Consider the following 20,029-nt stretch of genomic DNA (forward strand, 5'->3'; position numbering starts at 1 on the left):
TGTGCTCTTGGGAAGCTTCAGTGCAGCAGAACTTTTTGTAGCCATCCCCAGATCTGTGCCTTGCAACAATTGTGTCTCTGAGCTCTGCAGGCAGTTCTTTTGACCTCATGGTTTGGTTTTGCTGTGATCTGCATGTCAGCTGTGAGGCCTTCTATAGAGATGTATTTGCCTTTCAAAATCATGTTTAATCAATTCATTTTATCAGGTTAGAAACATCTCAGCAACAATTCAGAGAAATGGGAGGAATCGGAGGTAAATTTCAAATGTTTAACAAAGAGTCTGAATACTTATGTCAATGTGATATTTCAGTTTTTCATTTTTCATGACATGTAAAAAAATTCTAAAATTCTATTTTCACTTAGCCATGACTGGGAATTGAGTGTAGATTGATGAGAGAAAATTGATTTCAAACGATTGTAGCGTCAGGCTGCAACAAAACAAAATTGGGAAGACTGAAGGGGATCTGAATACTTTTTAGTGCCTTGCAAACAGCAGTGACTCCCCCTCACTGCCTGAGGAAGTCATTAGAAACGCTACATCGCCATCTAGCGGTCAGAAGCGGGACCACAGAGAACAACCGTCCCTTCCACGGATCCAGCACTGTTGAGGACGGTTTTCCGGTTACCTCCATGTGATCCTGACCAGGTTTTCCGGCTCCATCACAGACACCTCCGTGTAGGCGTTACCGACCGGTTTGCCTCCGTAACAGCAACTAAGCAACCACCAAACCAGCAGGTTAGTCAACAGTGAGTGCAAGTCATCCTGACTACTACAGTTTTATCAGTCAGGGGTTGGACCTCAGTCTGTTAGCCTGCTGTTAGCCTACAGGTCCAGTCTCAGTCAGTGACACGGTGCTAGCTGTCACTTCTTTTAACTGACTCTGATTAGCAGCCTGCTAGCTTGCTAGCGAAAACCACATGGATCCTCAAAACACTGACACGAACACTGAGGCGAAGATGATGATGAGCCATGCTAAGACCCTCAGGCTCCACACCGGGAATTTAGTCAGCAGAAGCTGCCTGAAAAAGAAATGCCCGGGCTCTCCCAGCGAGGAGGTAAGATAACTTTAAACCTGCCAAACAAATTTCAGACCTTTGTTATTAATATGTGTGTAGTTCTGGTGTGATAAGATAACTGAGCTAATTAGCTTAGCTTAAAGTTAACGTCTGGCTTTCTGGCTAAATGTTTAACTAGCTAGCTAATTACACCATTGGGTGAACTGATAATAAAGCAGGTGTAACATTATATAAACCTGCCATAAAACGGTTTAAAAGATTGGTTCATTTTTATCAAGTTTTTCAAACGTAAAGCTATCGAAGTCCAGAGTTGACTTACGTAATTTAGCTAACTCTATGAAGCAGCCTGAGGCGAATAGTTAACTGACAGCGACGTGTGATGAATGAATGTTGTGAGATTGAGGTGAAAGGATCAGACTATCAGTATCCTCTACAGGCAGGTGCAAGCAAAGTGTTTGTACTATAAATTTATTCAGATGGCCACGAGTCATATCTACCATGCTTTAACTACGCAGGACATTTGATGTTTGAAAATCAGTGTGCTTAAAGAAGAGTGTACTATTATTAAAGTAATTCCCCAATGGCCATGTTAACACTTCCTCAACTTTGTTTTTCTTGTCTAACAATCAAACCCCATATATATTTAAATAAAAATGACTGTATAGTGGTTAAACCTAGTGAATGATGGCATTTTTTTCATAATAAAAACACAAGGTATTTTACCTATAGTCAAACTGGCCTGACCTGAACCCCATAGAGAATCTATGGGTTATTGTCAAGAGGAAGATGAGAGACACCAGACCCAACAACACAGATGACCTGAAGGCTGCTATCAAAGCAACCTGGGCTTCCATTACACCTGAGCAGTGCCACAGGCTGATCGCCTCCATGCCACACCTCATTGCTGCAGTAATTCATGCAAAAGGAGGCCCAACCAAGTATTTAGTGCATTGAAATGAACATACTTTTCAGAAGCCTGACATTTCTGTTTAAAATATCTTTTTAATTGATCTTATGTAATATTCAAATTTGCTGAGACACTGAATTTGGGGTTTTCATTATGTGTAAATCATAATCCTCAACATTTCAAGAAATAAAGGCTTGAAATATTTCACTCTATGTGTAATGAGTCTATATAATATATGGGTTTCACTTTCTGAGATGAGTGACAAAAAATATTGAACTATTTCATGATATTTTAATTTTCTGAGATGTACCTGTACTTTTAAGATGATCAGGTGACAAATAACACATAAATCTTTGAATAATGTCAGCTTCATGCAAGAAGTTGGATATTTTTGTGAATAGTAAGTTATTAATAACTCAGTGCTTTTCCTCACATAATTACATTCAAATCACAAATTGCCTCATTATTTTTAATGATCCAGGGGGCCATGCTGTCAGACCCCTGTACCTGGCTATGTGTTCCACTAGACTGACTACTCGTTATGTCTTAGGAAAGCCCTGCAAACCGTTTTAAAATGGCTGAATAAAATTAAGAAGCATGTTTCAAAACTTTTAAAATCTTTTTGCTTAGTTGTCTTGAACTCAAATGTAATAGATGTAGCCTAATATGGTATTGCCCATTCACAGCACTTTTTAACCTTTATACAGTCAACTGTGCAGTCACAAGGCTGTCTTATGTTCAATGGAATGAGGGCTCTGGAGTCAGAAACATAAATTGTTTTCTATCACTAGTATCACCCCTCTCTCATGACATGAATACTGCAGTAGGGCTGGTTTTCTTCATCCTCACATGGTTGAGTCTCTTTGAGTTTGTCTTAACCATCATCCTCTCTCAGCTCACCTTTAGGATTAAGTTTGTGTGGCATTTGTTACAAATATTTTCAGCTCATCTGTACACTTCTCTGCTGTAGCACAGCCTATACTCGCTTTTATGTAAATATTTATCTTTAACAATAAGGCATTCATCAGCACTTGAGGTTGACAGTTCTCCACTCATTTTCCCGCACTGTGAGCTGGTTTGGGAAAGTTTCTGAAAGTTATGTCATTATTTTTATCAAAGGTCAGAATGTGATATACTGCTTTTCAAATGGTTTTTTGAAGTGCTGAGAGAATACAGACACAATCAACTTACTATCTGAGTTTCAGCTCCCAAAAAATGTATCAAGAGTTTCAATTTAACTTTGTTTTTTCTGTAACATTTCAGCTCCAAGACTGCATTCAAGCAACACTGAGCGACTGGTTTTCTGCAACAAAACCAACATCTAAGGTGGGGAACAGCTTTCTAAATGTTCTCTAAGGAGTAGTCACCAAATTCAAGCTGTCCTGCAAGTGTTGATTGAGTTACACAGTAATTACATGAAATACATTTGTATCTGAGTTAAGGTCAGATCTGCATTAAAGCTGTGTTGCCACTCTGTCATGACGTCAGGGCTCTAGTGCATGGGAAAATAAGATATCTGTAGTGATGGACATCAAAGGATGCCTCCAGGCTGACTGAAAAGTAGCTGTCATGATGAATGTTCATGCGGGGCTGGCTGCCAAAGGCGCCATTCCAAATCTACGTCTGTCTGCTGGGGTGGGAGGTAGGTTTATGGGGAGATTCAAACTTTGCTCTGAGGTTTTGCATCAGAATATCTGGAAACTTGGTATCAAATAATCTTTTATTGCTGAACTTATTTGTTCTGAAAAGAATGAAATCAAAATAAAAAGAGCGCAAGATCTAAAGTAGTGAAGCATCTTTCTTGCTTAAACCCCCCCTGCTTTGGTTGTTTTCTTAGACTCAACTAATCTGCTTCAGCTGTCATCCCCATGCCCTCTGGACTCATATGGGACTGGAGGAGGGGTTGGAGGCGTTTCAGTTTTAAATAGTATGAAATGCAAAACTCCAAACCCTTTTCTGTACCTGTTGGATAATGCCATAAAGTTGAAGTTGTGGACTACCAGTGTTAACATCAGCAAATATCCAGCAACTTTTGGCTGATTAACAGTTACTTTTTATAGGCCATGATCTGACTATTAAATCAGATGGCAGATTAATCGGTCGAGCCCTACATATTACATCAGTAAACACAAATGTAACTTTTTCACGTTTTATTTCCTTTTGTCTCATTCATGCTGCAAACTTGTTCAACACATGAAGACAAAGAAGCAAACACCATAAGAGCCACACATGGAGGTTGAGTTTTTCTGCTCATAGATGATTGTAGCTCAATAACAGCCAGTGTGTTTGGCAACTTTATGACTCAAATAATAAATGGTTATCTTTCTCACTGTCCTAAATTACCAGCTGTTTATGTTTAAATCCATGTTTTCCAAATAATAAAAAAAAGAACAATTTTGAACATATTTTAGTTGATTTTCTCAAGCGGAGTGGCCACCCTCTCTTGCTCCAGTGGGAGACATTTGAGATATCAATTCACATGCCTTATTGATGTGAACAAAGCAGGTTTAAACAAGTCCAGAATAGTCTGTAAATGTTTTATAGAGATTTAAGTGCATAAATCAATCCTGTTAGACATCAAGTATAAACACAGTGCTTTTTGGGGAAAGTAAAAGTAAACAAAACTTCAGTTTGTTTTGAAGAAGAGTCCACAGGGAAGCATGTATGAAAAACAAAATGACTTCTCTTTTTTTTTGTTTACTTTTTTGCACAGAGCTAGTTTTCCATTGTGCCATCACTCGCTCTGGCGCACAGAATCAAAAGTCTCTTATACAGTTCAACTCTGTGAGAGTTCTCTCTTTTGTGACATTTGTGTTATGTAAAGTCATCATTTTAACAGGAATATCACAGCATTTCTACATTTTACCAAAAAGGTCCATTCTATCTGAATAATATCTTTTTTTTTTTTTTTTACAGCCAAGCATTTTCAAGTGTTTGATTACCTTGACACAGCTAACCTCCTGCAGTGTTCCTTAGAGAAGCCATGTGACTTTTCACCTCATCATATACAGGTTTGCACCTCCTGCTGTCCCACAGCATCTTGAGGATGGCATTCCAGGTATGGGGCAGTATGTATGCTCCCTCATCAGGGTGCACTGTCCTAATGGCCTGATAGTATTTGGTGTTCTCTGGCCATGGTGTTTTCCCAGTCCATGATGTGGTTTTCCCTTTTTCATTGGTCTGAAATGGCTGATTTTTTTAGGTTCTCCTATTCTTCCGACTTGTTCTTTGATAGCTTGTATGCACCTTCCAGATGTTTCTCTTTGACATCATGTGTGGTGTTCTCTCTGGTGGTTGCAGAACGATCTTCCTGTTTCTCTGATGTATGTTTGATTACATGATAGACAGGATATTTGATTCAATCAAACGGAAGATGAATATAATGTCATATACAAAGCGCCATGCTTCTCATTCGGTAAAACAGCACACTAGACAGAATACAACAGAAAAACATCTGGAAACAGAACAACCCAAAACCTGCAATTTTAAACCACTGTAAAAGGGAAAACCCCATCATAGACTTGGAAACTTCCAAGACCATTCAGTCAGAGAACAATCAGTAGCACCACTGGATCAGGGAGGCCACTGAGATCCAGAAACAGGCCAATAGGACTTGGACAAGGGGGTGTGGTCATCCCTTCAGACCAAACCTGTATAAGATCAGCTGATAACACTTGTCACAGCAACATCGCATGGCTCCTGAGGAAGACTGCAGAAAATTTAGCATGTTGAGGTAATAAAATACCTGAAAATACTTGTCAGTCTATACGAAAGCACAAGGAAAAATAATTCTACAAATGTGTTGTCTGAACAGGCCTTTGATCATCGATTAAGTGGCTGGTCCCTGAAGTGTTTTTTTGTCATGCAGGATTTTCCGGACACACTGGACTGCTCAGTTCTCCAAGGAACAGATGCTATCACACCTGAGGAGAGGGAGGAGTTAAAGGTCTCAGGTGAAAAACGGATTCTGGAGTATTAAAAAAATACTTGCATTGCATAGAATGACAGATTACTTGTGTTTTATTTTGATTTTGTTCTTGGAGCTTCAATCAGTGGTATAATTTATAAATTAATCACAAAATAAAATAATACGATATTGAGCTGTTAAATTTGAGCTACAGACACTTTCTAATGCCAGAATGTCTTAGGTTTTTTTTGTTTGTTTGTTTGTTTATTTTTTGTTTTTTCATGTGCGGTTTACCGAAACACTCTTGATTCACCTTTGTTACATGGTATAATCTGGTTGGAGCCAATTAAACATTTCATGAATTACATTTCTTAACATTACTAATGTTAATGAAACTGTTAGGTTTTTTTTTTTTTTTTTTTTTTTTTAATAAAACATCTGATCAAGCGTTTGATTCGAGTAGCTCTAATGAATGATTTTTATGGTTGTTTTATTTTACAGCTAAGCTGTTCCTGTGTGAGTCGGTCCAGTCTTCTATCAGAGATGCAGTAGAGATGGGTGAGATTTACTTTAATATACTTTAAGGGCATTTCCTTGTCCCGAAAAATTACGCACAATAAATATGAACCCTTTTTTAACTCTTCTTGTGACACTACTTGTTTGTGTCTCATCACTAGCCTGTCAGACACTCGCTGTGTCCCAGCTTGACTCCGTTATCATCGCACCACCCGGGCCCCTGGAGGGAGACAGCCAGACATTAGCCCACCTTCAGCCAGCCTGGGAGGAGTTGGAGGCTCTGGTCAGAAGCCAAAAAATTGCTGCCATCGGCACCTCTGACCTGGACAAAGACCTGCTGGAACAGCTCTACAACTGGGCTCAGGTGAGAGGATGTCTGACGTCTGTGAATAAACACAGGGATGTGGATGTCTCCCATAACTGATGTGTTCAGCTGAAATGTTGCGTTTCATATCACCACTTTCACGGCTCAAGCCTCACAAGAACAATAGTATTATCAGTGTTTATTAAAATGGTTTCTGCTTGGCCTCATAATAAGCAGAACGATTTGCTTTAAATCAAAGATGAGAGTTAAAGATAAAAACTTACAGAAAAACTAATATCTTGTATGCTTTTAGCTTTGGTGATTGAACCTCTGTTAGACCTAGCAGCACTGGTTATTGTTCACTCTTTTTAAACAACAAACATTTCTCATTAACCACCCCTGCTCTCTTGTTCCAGGTGAAGCCCAGCAGTAATCAGGTGAACCTGGCCTCTTGCTGCGTCATGCCCCCTGACCTCACAGCCTTTGCCAAGGAGTTTGACATTCAGCTACTCACACACAATGATCCCAAAGGTGGAAACTCAGTTTCTGAATCACATGGCATACTAGATCAGTTTGTCATCCAGTACCCAACATGTATGAACATGCAATAAAATAGTTTAGAAAATGCACTGTTTACTTTCAGTAACACTCAGTGAAAAAGAAAGTGTTGAGGGGATATGAGTGATCCTTTTAGATCAAAAAGAAACTACTTTTTTCACACCGTTATGATTCAGGTTAAATAAATGACCTATTGGCTGAGAGTCACAGGAGAGGAAGGGAAGTTCGCAAAATGGTCCATGTTTGTTTTGGTATTTGTATGTTATTTATTTACATTAAAACAGTTGGACTTAAGATTAAGATGAATGGCAGCCTTATTCTTAGAGCTTTTTCTTTTTAAACCACATAAAACCTAGTTTGGTTCTACTGCAGGAAGGGAGTGAATGTTAGAGTTTACTTGAATGAGTTGATGAGTTTTAAATAGCTTTTTGACTTGTGTCCGTCTGCAGAGCTGATGTCGGCAGCTACATTCCAGGAGGCAGTGAAGGGGGGCCTTCAGGACCTGAAGGACCAGGACATCAGCGACTGGAGGCTGGAGTGGGTCCTTCGCTACTCCATTATTGTCAAGAGCAGAGGCATCATAAAGGCAAAGGGTTACCTTGTCAGTGCAAGAAGGGCAAGCCCCTAGCAATACCCTGCTGCTTTAGAAGAAGACCCATGGATGAAGCCATTTTCCTCCTTTCTCATCTTCAAACACAAAACATGGAAATTAACAGCTCTGGGTCATGGATTGTGTCCTTAAGTCATTGTTAAATCTGTCTGATAAGGTCGTCTATGACTATCAAAAGCAGGTGTTCATTGCCATCATCTCAGTCAATAAAAACCAGGGCCTGATGGGGAACTATCACTCCAGTGTCAGTTTTCAGAGAAATGACAGGTTAAGTGGCAGTCACAGATGACAAGCACATTGGAAATTCAATCTAACAGCTCAGCAGAGGCTGCTTTAATAATGGAAAACGTTGGTTTGCAAAGTTTGGTCCGTTGTCAGTGGTCCTTACACTTAATCTGACTTGAAGTGCCTCTCCTCTCTACTATCCTCATTCCCATTTTTTCGACAGTGTCTGTGTAAAGCAAGCTTTAATGTATCACTTATGAGTTGGTAAGGCGAAAGAAAGAAAGAGAATCATTGTTCATTACATGAAAAATTACTAAAAAAAAGATTTTATTATAATGATTTTCTTTGCTGTAAATAACACAGTTTGCATTCCTCAGTTTAGTTAAATTATGCACTAATTAGAATTCACCCTCTTGCAAGATGTTTATTTTATGATACTGATCTGCTTTGACTTTTGACTTGTAAAGCAGCAACTTGTGTGGCTAGATCTAACTTTAATTGTGTCATACATTTTTTTCCTACCATTTGCTCGTTTGCATGAAGCGTTAAAATGTTTACTCACCCTATGCTTATGAGATTATATAAGGGTGGATGGTACAGCAATATTGACATGCACAGCAGGCCTCAGTCCTCTGTGTGCATTTTTGTTGTAGCACTGGAAACTCCGTGCAAAAGAGATGTGAAAATTTGTCAACTCCGAGAAAGACATTTTTATTTAAGAATCATGGCTGTTTTCTAGACAGATTAGAGTCAATCAACAAAGACAAAAATGTCTGTTGTACTGTAAACGTATTTTATGTTGTCATTTATCTGTATATCATGAATTGGCTTTAGAAAATAATTAAACAGTTCACCTTCTTAACTGTTGTGTGTAATTTTTGTTACTAGTGAAACACTTTGGCTCTGTTAATTGTTCATAAGGCCATGTTTATTGCAATTTTTTAAAGAGACCTTGAAAAAAATTAACTGGGAAAGGAAAAAAATATTTTTAACATAGATTTTATTATTCCATCATACACTGCATTCCAAATTATTATGAAAATTGGATTTTAAGTGTCATAAACAGTCATTTTTTTGGATGTCAGTGAAACTCATGGATGGTATTGTGTTTCTGGGCTCATTGGATCACTGACATCAATCTCAGTCACCTGTGATAATTAGTTTCCCAGGTGAGCCCAATTAAAGGAAAACTACTTAAGAAGGATGTTCCGCATTATTAATCAGGCCACAGGTTTCAAGCAACATGGGAAAGAGAAAGGAGCTCTGCTGCCGAAAAGCCTCAAATAGTGCTGTGCCTTAGACAAGCTATGAAAACATTAGATATTTCACAATAACTCAAGTGTGATCATCATACTGTGAAGAAATTTGTGGCTGATTCAGAGCACAGACGGGTTTGTGTAGATAAAGGCATAATGAGGAAGGTTTCTGCCAGACAAATTCATGGAATTAAAAGAGCAGCTACTAAAATGCCATTACAAAGCAGCAAACAGGTATTTGAAGCTGCTGGTGCTTCTGGAGTCCCACGAACGCTCACAAGCAGAAACGGTTGTTGTGGGCCCAGAAATACATGAAGACTAATTTTCAAACAGTCTTGTTTACCGAGGGGTGCTGTGAAACCCTAGATGGTTAGATGGAGGATGCAAACAGCAACTTACAGCACTGAGACTAGGGAGACTCTCCTGCAACCAGGCCTCAGTGTATTGGTGCCTGCTCTATTTTGGCTTTTTGACACAAAAAAACCCTCAGAAATGTCACAGTGGAAATAGATTTCTACAAAGCATGGATGAAATTTTGATTTCAGAGGTGGGGGGACACAACTGGTTTGAGTATGGGGGTATGGTCAATAGACCTCATTTACATAAAATTATACCTAATTTTTGAGTAAAAATAAGCTATAATAAGAAATAAAAATAAGATTATCATCACCCAAACATTTGTCACAGTGCTCAATCTCATGACTAACATATCTTTATTCTTTCAACCTCACCTGTGAGCTTCCAGGCTCTCCTCCTCCATCTCCTCCAGCCTCTCCTCCTCTACCTCCTCCTGTATCTCCTCCTCCATCTCCTCCAGCCTCTCTTGCTCTACCTCCTCCTGTATCTTCTTCTGGATTTCTATTATCTGTCACCTGACAAAAATATATTGATGGATGACATGAACAGTGGGACAATTTGGGATGCAACAATCATTGATTTTGATGGTATAGTCTGAATAAAAAACTCAGTTTCTCAATTATGTGTAATTTATTCACAAACAATATGGATGTATAAAATCACATTTGTAATCCAAGGTTTTGTTTCATTTTTCTCACAAACTTTCATTGTTAGTGTTTTTAAACAGTTGCTGCCTTTCAAAACACAAATACAAGAAAAAAAAAATCAAAAAGTGTATCTCTTTGGCTTTAAATATACGCTTTTTTAAAATCTGTGTTGTTGAGGCTCTACAGTAATAATAATAATAATAATAATAATAATAATAATTTATTGTCAGCTCTTTCAATAAAACTCAAAGACACTTTACAAGAATAAAACAATTACATAATATGAACATATAAATTGCAATACATAAGTTTATCATAAAGTTAAATAAAAGAATATTTAAAAAAAAATACAAGTAATACTATTACTACTAATAATAATAATAATAATAGGAAGGGAGAGAGTCTGAGTTTCTGATGGATGAGGGGAAGGAGTTTGTGGTGTAATGTGTCATCTGAGTAACTTACACTTCGACTTCCAAAGAATTCTCTTACATCCAGTTTTCTTTTTTTCGACATCTTGCCACCTAGCTGCGCCTAATTACCAAACACACACACGGACGCACGCACGCACACACACAGACACACATTCAATGTTAATGTAAACGAAACCTCTGATATTAAAATCCGTCGAGCTGACGTGACCCAGGCAGAACAAATGACCAACATGTTAACAACTTACAGGGGAAGATGAACGTGGACTTATGGCCAACTAGCTAAACACCGGTGTGTTCATGTGCTATAGTCCAGGTGCTGTTTACAACCAGATCACGCCACTCCACTCCAGATGGAGTGACAGGGGGGACGGCCAATCACACGTTAGGAAGAAACGGCAGAGCCAATCGATGAGCTTGTGGGTCAGTGGGCGGTCTGAAGGGAAACAGGCTTCAGCTTGAGCAGCCGTTTTCCGCTTGGTCCTAGTGCTCAACCCGTCTCCATTTAATATAGCGTAACATTGTTTTTGGATGGTAAAATCTGCAGGGGACCAAAACTGCCTTTTTTAAAAAGTGCCGGGGACATGGCCCCTCCGCCCCCCCCCCCCCCCCAGATTACGTCCTAGCTACAAAGTATAGTTTCAAGTTAACAAAAATATGTAAGGTAAGCAAGTGACTGCATAAATATTCACCCCTTCTAAAATGACTGACCTAATTCATGAACAGGTCTAGCCAGTTGGTGCCAGTAGTCTCACAGTTAGTGAACTGGGGATCACCTGAGTGCAGTGAATGTGTCTCAAGTGCCTGTAGTATAGACACCTGTGTCTGGAAAGTCCAGTCACTGGTTAATCAGTATTCCTGGCTACCATTACACCATGAAGACAAAAGAACACTCCAAGCAACTCAGAGAAAAAGCTATTGATAAGTATAAGTCAAGGGATGGAGACAAAAAAAACAAACCAAGAAAAAAAAAAAACAATCCAATGCAGTAAGGCACCGAACATCCCCGGAGTTCAGTTAAATCCAAGTTAAATCTATTATCAAGAAATGGAAGGAATACAGCACATATGTAAATTTGCTTAGATCAGGCCGTCCTCACAAACTGATTGAACGTGCTACACTTCACATCACCACAAACACACCATCCCCACTGTGAAGCATGGTGGCAGCATCATGCTGTGAGGATACTTCTCGGCAGCCAGCCCTGGAGGGCTTGTATAAATGGAGGATAAAATTAATGCGGCATACAATACAGGTTGTGAGAGCTTTATTTTGTATATTTTTAAACTATATTGACCATAATTGATTTATTAAAAAAAGGGACAATATCCAATATGAATACTTTTTAAAGGCATTGTAGAAAATGATAAAATACAGAATTTTGTAAAAAAAAAATCATATATATATATATATATATATATATATATATATATATATATATAACAGTTCAGAATAAAAAGCATGATTTTTTTTAATTATTAAAATAATTTGTTCTAAAGTCAAATATATGTTGTGGTTGTTAACACATCTGCAGTTATTCAAGACTACTATTGGGGTAGTTACAATAGTGTTTCCTGATTTAAACCAAGAATTGTATTTTGTAAAGGATTTGTAACTTCAAATTTAGTTGCAAGAAATCAATCGATACTTGGAGTACTGATTTTTACAGTGTATTGTTTCTATTTTGTTATAGTTCATGAACTACTATAATAAATACAATAAATAAGTACATCCGAAAGAAAATAAATCCACAGAGGAAAAATTAACATCCCAGCCCCCTCTTTTTCATCGAGCAGCAGCTCTGTGATCGTCTGCTCAGCCTGCATCATCTCAGCGATTAGTCTAGTCCTGCCGTCAAACCGGAAGTAAGGGGAACCAGTAGCCAAGATGGTGGCCACCAGGAGAGGAGCGCGTGCAGGCTCCCCGAGTAAAAACAACCCTGACATGCACTCAGATGTCCAGGTACGTATTACACACAGGTTTTATTTGAACTTAAAAATTGTATTCGATTGAATGAAGGTTAAATCTGACGTGAACTAAGCTCGTGACGTATCACTTAGTAGATGTGCGAGTGTGTTCAAACTTCACGTGGACAAGCTGGGTCGTTGTGGTTTGTGAACGTTTCATTGTTGTGATATATGAGGGAAAACTATATCTTATTTTAAGTAGAAGATGAAGCCACGTATTGATGGCAAATTTTTAATTTATTTACACATTTGAAGTGTTTGGGTTTTATAGACGCAGATTTCATCACTCTCATTTCATCAGGTCTGACCACCTCTGCGGTCTTTATACCATTATACTCATACTTACAGACACACAGACTGTCGCACTGTGTCAGAAGAAGCAGCCGTATTGCCATTACTGTAAAAAAGGTCAAATATGACTTCAAATGTCCCAGCTGTGGCCGCCAGAGTGCTTTAAATCAAGTTATCTTATTTTATTCATTAGTTAATCTTATTCATGTCAGTATGCATGGGCCTGCTATATTCAGTTTGTTTGTTATAGTGACAGCAGCTGTGAAAGCAGTGAACTGTGCTTGTACTTAATCACATGAAGGTGCATTCAAAGTAATTCGCGTTATTTCAAATGTGTAAGTGAATCACAAGTTGCATTTTATTTCTGAATAGATAAAGTGATTCTCTTACAGATTCATTGTTTTCTCCAGTTTTGAGAAAGGTTGGGAAAAATGGCTAGTCAGAGAACTTGTTGGAAATGCTTTTTCTAACAAGATTTGTCAGCAGAAAGATGAAATGAGAAAGACACTGGCCTTATCTTTTGAGTTAAAGTAGTTGTAACGTCAGCTGTACTGTTAACTCTTATTTTGTCTCATAGGCTACTCCTTCCATTGGTAGAAGAACCAGGAGGACTGCTAAACAAGCAGAAAGCCCCACCCACGATGCCCTGGTTGAAACCAGCAGACAGCTTGAAAAAAGTGTGGGAGAAGCCCAAGCATCCCCACCTGCGTCCTTGATGAAAAGATGCACCCGAGCATCCAGACTCCACAGTCCAGAGCAGCCGTGCACACCAGTGGGCTCCATCCATGAAGCAGATCATTCAGACGTTGAATCCTGCTGCTCTGCTGTGTCTGATGCTGAACTGCCAATGACTCACAAAAGGCAGAGGAGGACGGCGCCGCGTACAGGGAGTCAGGAGGAGGAGACATCTGAGATGGGAAGTGTTCGCAGGAGTACAAGGAAGAGACCTGCGAAGACTGATCAGAAAGATGCTAAGGCTGAAGTGGTGCAAGAATCCGAGTCCTGCAGCTCTGTGGTGTCTGAATCTCGGAGAGCAACAAGAAGTCAGAGAAAAACTCGCTCCAGATCATCCACCAAACAACAAACTGTTGATTCTGAGGTTTCAGATGCAGAGAGCTGCACGTCCAGTGTGTCATCAGTCTCTAAATCCACCAGGTCAAGAAGGTCAAGAAGGCAGACTGGTCCCATCCCCATTCACTTAGAAGAAGAAGCATCAGAAAGCTCCTGTTCCCCTGCACGTAGAACTCCTAGGACTCGGGCACCCAGAGGAAAGGCTTCGGATAACATAGACGTCAGTGAGCCTCCTTCTTGTGACTCTGAGGGGTTTGAATCTGGGCCGACTTACAGTAGGACGACTCGCAGACGTGGAAAGCCAGGGTCCAAAGCTGACTCAGACTCTGAGCCAGCAGATGGGCATTCTCCACTGGGCAGTAGAGGAACCCCCTGCAGCAGCCGCACAGGCTCAGGGAGCAGTAGTCTAGGTGCACATGCCTCCAAAAGCTCAATCAAGGACCTCAATATTATTCCAGAAAAAGCTGCAGAGCAGGTGGAGGAGGAGGAGGAGAAGGACGCTTCACTCAGTGACTCTAGGTTAGACAGTACTATAATTGCTGAGGATGCAGACTGCACACTGCTGGAGGAAGATAAGAGCCAAACAGAGGAGACAGAAGAAAATGCTATTCCTGAAGAAGACTCCCTTGTATCAGAAGACACTGTTGGTAAACCTGCAGTGACTATGGGACTCCAGCAGGAGGAGCCATGTGCTGAAAGTAAGCTCGAGGACGCCTCACAGATGGAAACGATGCAGCAGACAGAAACACCATCAGAGCAGTTGGAGCCTTCAGTAACAGAAACACAATGTGAGAGGATTCCTGAGATCACAGAGGAGGCTGAACACAAAGATAAAGCAGCTGATGTGGACACCCACTCGTCACAGGCAGATGAGGCTGTAGACGAGGTTGTTGTTGTGGAAACTAGGCCTAGTGAAGAGGAGGAGGAGAAAATGGAGGTGAGCATGTTGAATAGAGATGATCAGCAGGTGGTTGACTCCTGTGAGGTCGAGTCTGTTCAGGTGACATCCAGTGAGGAACACAAGATCACAGTGGAGTCTTCCCCTGAACAACCAAAAGATGTCATTGTCCAGAAAACAAAAACCATCAGCCTGTTGGAGAGCAGTGAGGATGAAGAGGAGTCTGCTGAAGAGGAGGAGGATGTGGAGCTTTCTGAAGAGGAGGATTTGGAGAATAGATCAGAAGAGAGGGGTGGACCATCCAAAAGCTCCAGATCTGCAGGCTCATCAGTTGAAGGACTGTTTATGATTGACACACGGCCTGGACAGCATGCTGATGAACACTACTACAAAGAGAGGCTGAAAGTGGAGGAAGAGAAGGAGACGGGCACACATGAGCAGGATGAGGAAGATGAGGAGTTTGTGGATGAAGAGGGGAGTGATGATGGTGACGAAGATGCGATGATCCTCTTCTCAAGTAGAAATTCTCAGATGTAAGTAGATGGCAGCCTCAGGTTGGTTCACTCACTGAAGAGTGCACACTAAGCTTATTTATTAAAGGATACCAAGAATTTACAGATAATAGAAATAATCCCATTGAATAACTCGGCCAGCAGGTTGAGCTCCAACTCAACAGTTAAGAAACTCTCAGCGTCATCTGCAGTGAGAGGGATGGGCTCAGTGGGTAGAATCAGTCAATCAATCTTTGTATGGCACCAGTTCATAACCAAAGTTATCTTAAGACACTTGAAAAAGAGGGCAGGCCAGGACATACTCTGCTGTAGACTTTTATCATAAAGACCAGTGCTTGACCATGAGCTCTGCACAAGCAGTACAGCAGTACAGTGGCAAGAAAAACCTTCCAAGCAGAACCAGACTCTTGTTGACAGCCATCTGCTGAAATTGACCAGAGGGTCAAGGGTTTGATCCCCAGCTCCTGCAGTCACATGGCAATGTGTTGTGGGCAAGAAACTTAACGTGTATGGATGTGATGAATGGGATTAGTTAATACTGGTGGCTGCTCTAAATATGTAACAGCCTCTACCAACAGTGTATGAATGAGGAGTAAATGAGTAAGTTATCCGCGGTGTAAAAATGCTTTGAATATTGAGACAACCAGAAAAGTGCTGTACAACCTCAAGTTTATTTATTATTTAAATGTAGTACAGCTTCAAAACTGGGAAGACAGATGTCAGCATCTGAACTGGTTAATCTAGGGTAATGTTACCTCTGATGTCTCTTATTTTGTTGTCAGTAGTTGAAAAAGAAGAGTTACTGGCCTTAATGGATCAATTCATACAAGCTTGCTATTAGAGCTGGGCAACTGATCAACATTTTTATTAAATCCCAGTGTGCCCTGCTGCAGTTTTAAAATCAAAGAAGATGAAATATTTCATTTACCTCAAATGTGAGTCCCAAAAAACAAATATATTTTGCAGCTGAGATGTTGATGCAAACATTCAAATGTCAGTTTTTTAAGAATAATTTACAAAAATGTTTTCCAAATTTTTCAGCCCTAGTCTAATCTATCCAGCATTGTGTTGGTTATACTGTACAATGTTTTATTGCTGGTGTTTGTTGAAAACGACACAAGATGAGAAACTTGTAAAATAATCCCATAGTAAATTGCAATCACAGTATTATGGTTCTGGCGATGGAGGGAGGGGTTAGTTAGATTGCTTATAAACCCACACATTAACAGCCATACAACAATTTAGTTTCTTTTAAAAAAATCGTTTCTTTATGGCCACTTAAGGGATAAATTTACATAATGTTTAAAAAAAATACACATACATCATACCAATTATGAGGCTGCAGCTGAGCAGCTTAGCAAAAACACTAAAATCTAGCATATAGCTTACCTGACCCTCACCAAATATACTGTAGCTTCATCAAACTCTAGTACCGAGTGACATTGCAGTGACTCTGGAGACCTTACTGTTTTTTAGGCTGTCAGTGGAAATTGCATCTTAATTTCAGAAAAGCACTTACTGCAGCTTTTCTGTAAAAAGTGCCTTTCTGCAGGATACAACTGTTTCTGACTGTATGCTGGCTGCTGTCGTTTGCAGCAGTAGACTTCTGAACACATGCTCATGCTAAAACAGGAATATGGCTCTTCTACACTATTATGGCTCATATTTCTTTGTTTCTAATAGTGAAGGGAATATTTTCACATCCAGTGGTGTAAAGGATCTTATGTCAGATTTTACTTTTTTTTACTGTAAATAATGTAGCACATTAAGCCAATTCTCATTATGACTTGAAATTTTAACTGTGTGTAGAGGTGAGAAACGGGACATAGCTGCTCTTCCTGAGGCCTTCTCTCGTGTGTCTCTTTGTTTCAGGAAGGAGTTGTCGAGCCGTATTGACCCCGGCATCAGATTGAAGGAGCTCGGGGGTTTATACATCAATTTTGATGGCAGCAAATCAAAACCCGTCTCCGGTTCGCTGCAGAAACAAAAAGAAAAGAAGATCCAAGATGAGGTAAATAAGTGATTGATTTTTCCCTTTGAAAGTGTTCTGTGATGCAGAATGAATAATGAACTTTATAGTTATGCAAGGACGAGTAAATCCAATAACACCTGAGATGCTGTTACTCATGCTTTCTCCCCCTCTGTTCTATTTGTCTATGGCCTTTTAACTTTGAGATGTGAGGGTGTTGATAGAGTGTGGGGCTGTGCAGCGTTATAGTTTCTGTTTTGTTGTCATCCATAGGTGATGAAGAAGAGTGTGATAGGACCGGACTTTGAAAAGAAGGAAGCAGTGCCTCCATACAGTGAATCGAAACAAGCTTTAAAGTTGAAACACAAAGTAAGTTTTTAAAAGTTACTCTTTGCTTTATCGAGCCTTGTCACAGGCTTCTAAAGTTTTAATGTTGGGGTCAAGATTTGTGAAAAAATTTGACACATGAATCATGAAATGTCAACATAAAGAGGGCATCAGTATTATTACTGCGCTTCGTTTTATTCCAGCCCTTTTTTAAAAAATGCTTCTACAGTATTATAATAATTAAAACCTGTGTTTTTCTCAGGTGGAAAGGGAGAAATCAACAGGAGACGGTTGGTTCAATATGAAAGCCCCAGAGATCACTCAGGAGCTCAAAGGAGACCTCCAGGTCCTGCAGAAGAGAGGATCTGTAGATCCAAAGAGGTTCTACAAGAAGAACGACCGTGATGGCTTTCCTAAATACTTTCAGGTCACTAAACTATATGAGTCAGCCTTTCCAGAAAACTTTACAGATAGTCAGTGTTCATATTCATCTTTTTAAGAAGCATGGCGAAGCAAGTAAAACAGTTAAGGTTCTGTAGTTTAGATATTAACACAATCTAATTGCTTCATCCCTTACAACATAGTCTGTAATACTGCAGTTATGCTTATTTAGGTTAGGCTGTCTACATGAAACTGATTTAAGTGTAAAATCATACATGTGTTTGTGTGATACAGATTGGCACAGTGGTGGACAGTCCAGTCGACTTTTATCATTCCCGTATTCCAAAGAAGGACAGGAAGAGGACGATGGTGGAGGAGCTGATGGCTGATGCTGAGTTCAGGCAGTAAGTTAAAATTAAAGCAAAAACAGATACTGTTAAATGTTTTATTATTGCACATCTCTTACATGGTCTCCATGAATGAATATCCCACTGAGCACTTGTCAACAAACACTACTATGCTGATGGCTTTATTATTTATTAGTAAGAGAAATTTGTGCCATATCAGAATCCTGTGACTCCAGGTTTTCACTTTTATAAAGTGTGATGTGCTGACGAGAGCAAGCTGGTATGTTCAGATAAGTCTATACTGGGGAATAGGTTATATATGAGAACATGCTCAATGCAATGACATATTCTTGCTGTGGCAGGTAAAAATTTGATCCAGGATGATTTCAATTTTAAGATACCTGAATGTTTCACATTGTAATATTTGAAATCAGCCATTTAAGGGAATGAAATTCAATATGATTTTCCACGTTTCTATTTTCAGTTACCCATGTTACTTTTATGGAAGTAAATTTATCTTCATAGACAAAATAAGGAATTTACAGTAGAAAAAACTGTGGAAACACTGAATGAGCAGCCACAGAGGCAGATGAAGAAACGATGTTGGTTTAGACAGAGCTTGGCGCCGCAGTCTGCAGCCATACATTTGAAGTTCATTGTCACAAGCTGTCCCAATTCAAAATGTAACGATGGTTGACTTTAGCTGAAAATAAACAGATGAAATTCTGTATATAAACAGCAGGTTTGTCTTACCCTACACTTAAGTTAAATTACGCACCCTCAAATGGGTAGCTCGGTTGTGGTGGGAAAGCAAGACCCCTGCAGTACTGGGCTGCCATGCCGAGTCGCGCCGCGCTGCGCCATTTAATAGAAAAGCCCCAATAGAGGGGTTTGTGGACATATCCACTAGTACCAGCACCTTAGGGTTTTTTTCAACTCTCAATATTTGACAAACCAGATGTTACACAAGGTTAAACTGTATTTACTGTATTTGAAGTAGATTTACTGAGTATACTTTTTTCTTCTCTTTTAGCAACAATAAAAAGAAGTACCAGAACATTGTGGCAGAGAAAGCAGCACAAGGAGCCGGCAGGAGACACAAGAAGAACAAATTTCATAAAAAAATGAATGTGAAGCCCTAATGTGATGGACACTGACTGTGAGCTACTTTTATACATGCTGTTTTCATCGATCACCAGGATTATTATTAAAGATTTCAGGGGAAATTATTTCAAGACTTCAAGATTATATTAAATGCATTTGAGTTTTAGCCACTCAGTATCATCTCCAAAGAGGATTTAAGTATAATTGTCTGAACATGAAGAAACAAACTGTTACTTTATACAGTTAACAAAAACAACTGTAAAAATGTGACTTTATAATGTAAACCAACGTCAATTTTTTTATCAAATAGAAATGTTTTTCCATCATTTTGCTGCACAGAAATCATAGTTATTATACAAATATATCCATCATACTAACATTAAAATACTTTATTCTGACTGGTCCCAATGTTTGTCAAGGTTTTCTTC

The 20,029-nt window shown here is 39.4% G+C and overlaps 2 protein-coding genes and 1 long non-coding RNA gene across 6 annotated transcripts; 2 read left to right on the forward strand and 1 right to left on the reverse strand.

The window, feature by feature from the left end:
- The first annotated feature begins 581 nt into the window (after positions 1 to 581).
- Positions 582 to 8,905, forward strand: gclm (glutamate-cysteine ligase, modifier subunit). 4 transcript variants are annotated; one of them, XM_041791988.1, is made up of 8 exons: positions 582 to 746; positions 892 to 1,055; positions 3,187 to 3,249; positions 5,792 to 5,876; positions 6,332 to 6,388; positions 6,508 to 6,710; positions 7,067 to 7,181; positions 7,658 to 8,905. In XM_041791988.1, the coding sequence occupies exons 2-8, from the start codon at positions 918 to 920 to the stop codon at positions 7,834 to 7,836; spliced, it is 840 nt and encodes a 279-aa protein (XP_041647922.1). In that variant the 5' UTR covers positions 582 to 746; positions 892 to 917; the 3' UTR covers positions 7,837 to 8,905. The 4 variants fall into 4 exon arrangements, with proteins under 4 accessions (XP_041647922.1, XP_041647920.1, XP_041647918.1 ...); XM_041791986.1 differs by having other exon boundaries at positions 582 to 735; positions 889 to 1,055; XM_041791987.1 differs by having other exon boundaries at positions 585 to 735.
- On the reverse strand, positions 3,268 to 11,072 carry LOC121512626. The gene is made up of 4 exons (XR_005992127.1): positions 10,983 to 11,072; positions 10,769 to 10,837; positions 10,031 to 10,171; positions 3,268 to 5,846 (listed from the first exon to the last, which is right to left on the reverse strand). It is a non-coding gene; the product is annotated as an uncharacterized LOC121512626 (long non-coding RNA).
- Positions 11,073 to 12,621: 1,549 nt separating this feature from the next.
- Positions 12,622 to 20,005, forward strand: dnttip2 (deoxynucleotidyltransferase, terminal, interacting protein 2). The gene is made up of 7 exons (XM_041792161.1): positions 12,622 to 12,696; positions 13,570 to 15,494; positions 17,346 to 17,484; positions 17,716 to 17,811; positions 18,032 to 18,196; positions 18,445 to 18,554; positions 19,531 to 20,005. Exons 1-7 carry the CDS (start codon positions 12,622 to 12,624, stop codon positions 19,637 to 19,639), a joined length of 2,619 nt encoding a protein of 872 aa, XP_041648095.1. The 3' UTR covers positions 19,640 to 20,005.
- Positions 20,006 to 20,029: the final 24 nt, after the last annotated feature.

The sequence above is a fragment of the Cheilinus undulatus genome, linkage group 7 (genome assembly GCF_018320785.1).
Source record: "Cheilinus undulatus linkage group 7, ASM1832078v1, whole genome shotgun sequence".
In the NCBI taxonomy this organism is placed as follows: domain Eukaryota; kingdom Metazoa; phylum Chordata; class Actinopteri; order Labriformes; family Labridae; genus Cheilinus; species Cheilinus undulatus.

Coding starts and splice junctions, on each gene's coding strand:
- gclm (XM_041791988.1), top strand. CDS start 918: ATGGATCCTCAAAACACTGACACGAACACTGAGGCGAAGATGATGATG. Junction 1,056..3,186: donor CGGGCTCTCCCAGCGAGGAG/GTAAGATAACTT, acceptor GTAACATTTCAG/CTCCAAGACTGCATTCAAGC. Junction 6,389..6,507: donor CAGAGATGCAGTAGAGATGG/GTGAGATTTACT, acceptor TCTCATCACTAG/CCTGTCAGACACTCGCTGTG.
- dnttip2 (XM_041792161.1), top strand. CDS start 12,622: ATGGTGGCCACCAGGAGAGGAGCGCGTGCAGGCTCCCCGAGTAAAAAC. Junction 18,197..18,444: donor GCTTTCCTAAATACTTTCAG/GTCACTAAACTA, acceptor TGTGTGATACAG/ATTGGCACAGTGGTGGACAG. Junction 18,555..19,530: donor GCTGATGCTGAGTTCAGGCA/GTAAGTTAAAAT, acceptor CTTCTCTTTTAG/CAACAATAAAAAGAAGTACC.